Source organism: Haplochromis burtoni, unplaced genomic scaffold, assembly GCF_018398535.1.
Source record: "Haplochromis burtoni strain Fernald_Lab_line unplaced genomic scaffold, NCSU_Asbu1 Contig_258, whole genome shotgun sequence".
Lineage (NCBI taxonomy): Eukaryota > Metazoa > Chordata > Actinopteri > Cichliformes > Cichlidae > Haplochromis > Haplochromis burtoni.
In genome coordinates this window covers 402,776-408,733 of record NW_024582619.1, presented here as the reverse complement: position 1 = coordinate 408,733, position 5,958 = coordinate 402,776, and the positions used below count along the sequence as shown (strand labels likewise).

At 39.4% G+C, this 5,958-nt stretch overlaps 1 protein-coding gene and 1 non-coding gene across 2 annotated transcripts; one reads left to right on the top strand and one right to left on the bottom strand.

Annotated features, from left to right (window-relative positions):
- Positions 1–430: 430 nt before the first annotated feature.
- Positions 431–503, top strand: trnav-aac. The gene has a single exon. It is a non-coding gene; the product is annotated as a tRNA-Val (tRNA).
- Positions 504–1,658: 1,155 nt separating this feature from the next.
- On the bottom strand, positions 1,659–4,935 carry LOC102311845 (interleukin-2 receptor subunit beta). The gene is made up of 7 exons (XM_005939456.3): positions 4,840–4,935; positions 4,379–4,587; positions 4,164–4,275; positions 3,959–4,049; positions 3,265–3,352; positions 3,036–3,169; positions 1,659–2,894 (listed from the first exon to the last, which is right to left on the bottom strand). The coding sequence occupies exons 2-7, from the start codon at positions 4,467–4,469 to the stop codon at positions 2,709–2,711; spliced, it is 702 nt and encodes a 233-aa protein (XP_005939518.1). The 5' UTR covers positions 4,470–4,587; positions 4,840–4,935; the 3' UTR covers positions 1,659–2,708.
- Between the last annotated feature and the right edge of the window lie 1,023 nt (positions 4,936–5,958).

Sequence of the window (5,958 nt, the reverse complement as noted above, 5' to 3'; positions counted from 1 at the left end):
ATACAAATCATTTTGTATAATAAAAAAAAAAAAAAAAAGCAAAATCAGTTGCGCTGCTTTTTCATAATAAATGGGTAGGGGTGCAGTAAAAGTCACCAAGGCTCTGCACAGCTCCAAACTTCCTCTGCCAATGACATAAGTTTAAAAAAATGTGCGTTGGAGCTTCACGGTATGGATTTCTATAGCCAAGCAACTCAATATGTATGTGGCCAAGAACTTTAGTGCATGTAGGGAATCTTAGCACAGTTTACTTGTGTCAGTTAGTTCAGCTAGTGGGATGGCAGAGAGGGCAGCCCTTACATTATAGAAATAGTCACGTTATTTTTTTTGCCTATGAGTTTCTAATCAAGCATAAATATTGACAGAAAATATATTAAGGGTCATGCATTCATGATTCACATACTGTGAAAACTGAATAGATGGTTACGCAGTTTCCGTAGTGTAGTGGTTATCACGTTCGCCTAACACGCGAAAGGTCCCCGGTTCGAAACCGGGCGGAAACATGATTTTTTTTTTTTTTTTTTTTACTTCAAGATGGCAGCGCGAGCAGACGCAGCGGCCCGGCGCTCTCCGCAACTGAGCAGCTTTCTTTTTCTGTGTTATTGTGTAAATACTTACGCTGTTGTGTACTTCACACACATGGAGAAATGCCAAAGTGCCTTTCATTGTTTTTGTAACAATGACAATAAAGAGCTATTCTGTTCTATGTGATGTTACATTTTCCTGAGAACTGACTGACTGTGATGACTCCTCCATGTGCTACATGCTATGTTGTCCTGCTAGTTGAGCCTGCTGTCTGTTCTCAGCCCTCCTCCTGTTTCACTGGCATATATCCATCACCAGAGGGCTCCACCGACCTGCCTGTTGACATCAGAGCAAACCCCTGTGTCATGTGACCTGGCTGGAGCTGCAAAGCTGGACTCAGTCGTGGCCCAGGCAAGTTCAGAGGCAGTTGTGGAAAAGAGAGCAGGGAGCATGGTAAAGCACTGGAAGGATGAGGTGGAAACAGGAAGCGTGTAGATTCAGTGGACTTATCAGCATCCTCCATGCCCTCATCCTGACTCAGCTGCTCCTCTCCCCCACTGCTAACACCTGAATCCAAGCTGGGAAGCTCCGGGCTGTCAGCCTGCTGTTTCTCCACTCGCTCATAATCAGAACAAACCTGGATAGACTTGCCAAACACACCTCCGCTGCTTCCAAACAGCCTCTGAAAATCTGCCTTTTGTTCATTCCCTCCCTCCTTCTCTTCCTCAGCCTCAGGTTCTTCATCATGGCTATCAGTCATATTGATGCTATCTGCCTCCATGCTCTCTTCACTGACCTCTGCACAACTGCACATGCCTGAATCTAGACTCTGGAGCCTAAATCGATCATTGTCGAGCCTCTCAGTTTTCTCGTAGTCTGAAATCACCTGCACTGGCTCACTGTTACTGCTGCCTTTGAGCAGCAGCATTAACGTCTCCTTTTCTTTCTCTCTCGCTTCAGTGCTGTCTTTACTTTATTTAGTTTACATATTCACCCTTCATTTAATTACTATTATTATTCATGTCTGCATTCAAATCTTTTGCATAAGATTGCCCCATTCCTTTACTGCAGCATCATTCAGTTACTGTTTGTTTGGAGGTCTTTCTTCTGTTTTGTCTTCACTTAATAAGAAGCATGCGTTGTGTGACTATAAAAATGTATTCTTTTATTCTTTTGATTCTTTTATTATCAACGTACTATGGTGGAGAACAAACCCTCCTCGCAAAAAAAATAAAATAAAAAAAATCATGTCACAGTTAAAAAACTTGGTAGAACTTTATAATAATATTACACTTTTAAGCATTATTGAGGTAATAAGTGTTGATGGGATTTATTATCTTTAAGGCTAGCACTTGATGATTATCAACACACATTTGTTTATCCTTTACTGCACACAATGTATTGAAGAATAGTCTGGATTCACTCTGATGCTGGCAGACAAACAGGGGGAAGATCCTTCACAGGAATGTGGATGGAGGTCGTGATAGCTACAAGACAACCCCCCTTCTTGAACTCTATAGGCCAGGCTGGAGAACGACAGGTGGTTGCCATGGTAATGGGAGTGTTGCCTGCGAAAGGGCCATCTCCATATAAGGCTGATATCCAGAGAGGTGCAGAAGAAGAAACGTGCACCAATATCAGACCGAAGGCCACCCTCAACTGATTCCACCAATCATGTTAGCATTCTGTTTCTGTGACCCACCATAAAAGTCTATACTATTTGGGTGTGCTGCTCTTTGTTCGTTTGGCTCTCCTGAGCGAGCAAAGAGACTCGGCAGCCGTTTTTTAACTTGAGCCTTCAAATGCTTAATACATTTAAGACAACGTGCTTTGAGCATGTTTGTCTTCTCTCTCTCAAAAATGAACCTAACAGTGTGTACTCCATGTTTTATATATAATTGCTCCTCCTCAGTATGTCATTTTTAAATACACATATATTTATACATCTGTTACTACTACACCATGTACAGCTATCACTGATAGTAACTCACTGTTAGTATGAATTAAACACTTGCTAATACCTTACTAAAACATTAATAACTCTTAACATTGTGACATTATTATTAAGTGCTACCAAAAACCTAAGTTTTATATACATCTGTGATTTTAAATATCTGGGTACAGGTTGCAATGTGTGCTGTGAAAGTTTATAGCAATTACACATGGTAAGTTTTTTTCTTTCTTCATGCTGGTAACTCCCATGATGCAGTTGGGCTCCAGTCACTCCAGGCTCCCTTGCGGTGCTGAAAAATAGACCGCACACGAACGCGTGCCTCATACCTCTCGCCTTGGATCAGCAAATGTGGCTTCAGCTCTGCCTTACACTCCTGCCCACATTGAATGCTACGTGTTTTGCGCACAGTGGGATCCTGACACACAGAAAGCAGTGCGGGGTTGAGAATGAATCTTGCTTGGATTCACACAGCCACAGGGTTGTCATTTAAACGTGCGCTTTTAAGATCACTTTACACTTAAACTTGTTCACATTGTGTCACAAAATCTAAACTTACACTCCATGACTGATCCTGCTTCTTCCACTGCACTTTACTTCTGTATGAACTGATCCTTTCATGTTTGTGGACTTGGGACAACCAGGAAACAGACGTGAAGTTGACTTTTGGCTCTGCAGGAGGATTCACCTTTACTGCAAGATCACACACACAGTTGTTTTAGGTCACCATGAATAGCTCGCACTGGAAATCACAAAGAGCCAGTATGTATACTGTAGATTACACTCACTGTGACAGGATGGCATGAAGGAAGTGATTAAATTCTGCTTCATTTGGTTGCAGCTCAGATTAAGGGACAACTCATGGAAAGACAGAAACTGGAAAAAAAAATGTTTAAATCAAATTTGAAGTTTGCCAAAGTCAAAGATTGGAGTCACAAATAGCCAATCAGACAACAGAGTTGGTATAAACAGAGAGCAGCTATAAAGAGAGAAGAGATTAAGCTTCTTTTAGACAGATAACGAGTACATGTATCATCACTCAGTACAAGACTAAAGCGGTGCAGTTTGAACTGTTCAACAGGCAAAAGTCTAGTAAAATAGAAATTAAAATATCCGAAGCGGAAAATGAGAAATAATAGATTCACTTAAAAGGATTTTTCTGTACTTTCAGATTTCATTGCAATTTCACTTTCATGCCATTAAAAAGAAGCCGGACAAAAGCTATAATTACCTTAAACTTCACTTCAAATACAGAAAATGGAAAAGTCAAAGAGAATGATTCTGGCAAAAAACAATTTTTAAAGATCCCTGCTCACTGACCCCTCTCTCTTTCGTTAACTGTGGTATGTGCTTGATAAATTTGGCTAACCAGTTTTTAAAATTAATCCAACATCGATCACTACTTAGACTACAAACTGACATATAGGACATATGATTGTATATCTGGGGCTTGACAACAATTAGATTTTTCCACACACTCACAGTGTATTCAATTTCAAAGATCAGGGAGCACTTCTTTACTGCTGGTCTGGAGACATCAAAAGGCTTTAGGTGACAGGAAGCGCTGTAAGAACTGAAAAAAAAACCCCAGTATTAATCTCTTTTTGGTGCACATGATGACAGGTGTGATTTATGTATTGTGAGTATTTATGTGTTGAGGATTTCTCTTTGTGACCGAGGTCCTTACAGGCGTCGAGATTTATAGTGAGCATGTATGGTGCATTCAGTGTCATCAGACACGTATTTGCTGTTCCACAAACATGTGATGTTTCTATTGTAGTCAGTGTAGCAAGTGAGATCTGTGAGAAATAAAACAGGAGAGATTAAATGAAAATGAGTAAATATGTCAAACAACAGATCTTAAAGTTTGTTAAACATGAATAAAGAGGAATAAAGACTAACTCTCTGGAAGCCTGGGACACTCCTCACTTTTGCAGACCAGTAGCAGTAGCAGCAGAATAAACAGTGAAAGTGTTTTCTTGTTTCTCTCCATTCTTCAGGTAGTCCGTTTTCTTACTTAGAGACCGCTGGGATGGTTTGTTTCCAAAGTTTAGTCACTCAAAGAGTTGAAGGATTGTACTCACTTCAGTACTGAGTGCTTCTTGGTTCTCCTGCACAGATTCATGTATACATGAATAAAGTAAAAAATCATGGGGCTGATAAGATACAGATGATTCTAATTCCTCACTCTTTTTTGTTCATGCAGTCACACACAAACACATATAAAAATACATTAATACGAATACAACAAGAATAAGTTCTATAAACAGGTGATAAAACAGAAAATCCTGCCTCATTTTGTCCTCTGTGCTTCCACTTACACAAACTAAGAAAACAGTCAACGACTTCAGTCAGTGACTTACCTGCTGGTTGACCTGCGACTGATCTGCTGCTCTCAACTGCTGATTTGATTCCACCTGATATACTGTCAAAGAGCATCATGTGAAGTCGTTGCGTATCACCTGAACCACCCGAAGACCTCCCAAAAACAAACAACAACAAAAAAGGCAAAGTCATTTCCTCCAGGATGTACCATTTTTGAGCGTGCACAGCAACACACACAAAGACACAGCGTGTTATCTATATTAATGCATTAGCAGTAGCTGCATTTGCATGTGAACCACACTGACATTTAAACTGTATTAAAAACAGGATGAAAAATTAAACGTTTGTTCAGATTTAGTGTTTTGCATCCATGTGCAAGCTAACCTAGAAAAGTTCAAGCAAGCTTTTCTTTTTATCGTGATCAGTACAAACATGTTAAGTCTAAATGGACCATGCTGAAGTTTTAGGTTCTCTATGTGTTTAGATTCTCATTCGCATTATATAATCACATGTGGTATTCGGACTTTATCTCAAACATAGGGCCAGAGTCTGGAAATGATCTTTGGCTAAAATCTATTTCACAATTTAAAACAGTTGATTTTAACAATAACTTGTTCTACCAGATCTATAAATGCCGAACTGCAGTAACAATAATCTGTAGCAGATGGCTAAAACATGTCAAAGAAGTTATAATTTGGGTGTTGTGATTTATATATAGCCAGTCATATTCAGATTCACGTTAAGTGGCTTAAATTAAACTTTCTCTTAGACTTTTTCAGGTAACACTGGTAATACTTTTCTGCATCAGCTATTATGACTGCTGGAGTTCCACGGGGTTCTACCTTGTCTTTTTTTTCTTTGTACATGCCCCCTCTAGGTCAAATTATTTGCCAACATATCATCCTTTTTAATTGCAATGCATTAGGTTTACACTTTAAATTTTCAAATCCCCATTTCATATGGATTCATGTCGAAAAATTGATGGCCTGCATTTTACTATAGTTAAAGGAGGCTAAAACAGAGCTCTATTAATTATTAACTGAGAAGCTGAAGAATTACCTGGGAGTTTTATAACTCCTTAAAACACAGGCTAGGAACCTTGGGATAATCTCTGACACAGATCTGAAATTTTACAGACTAATAAGTGCAGCAGTCAA

Excerpts from the sequence above, each read along its gene's own strand:
- LOC102311845 (XM_005939456.3), bottom strand. The coding sequence starts at position 4,469 with ATGGAGAGAAACAAGAAAACACTTTCACTGTTTATTCTGCTGCTACTG. Across the intron at positions 4,050-4,163 it reads CACTATAAATCTCGACGCCT|TTCTTACAGCGCTTCCTGTC; the intron begins GTAAGGACCTCG and ends TTTTTTTTTCAG. Across the intron at positions 3,353-3,958 it reads TCTTTGAAATTGAATACACT|TTTCTGTCTTTCCATGAGTT; the intron begins GTGAGTGTGTGG and ends TTTTTTTTCCAG.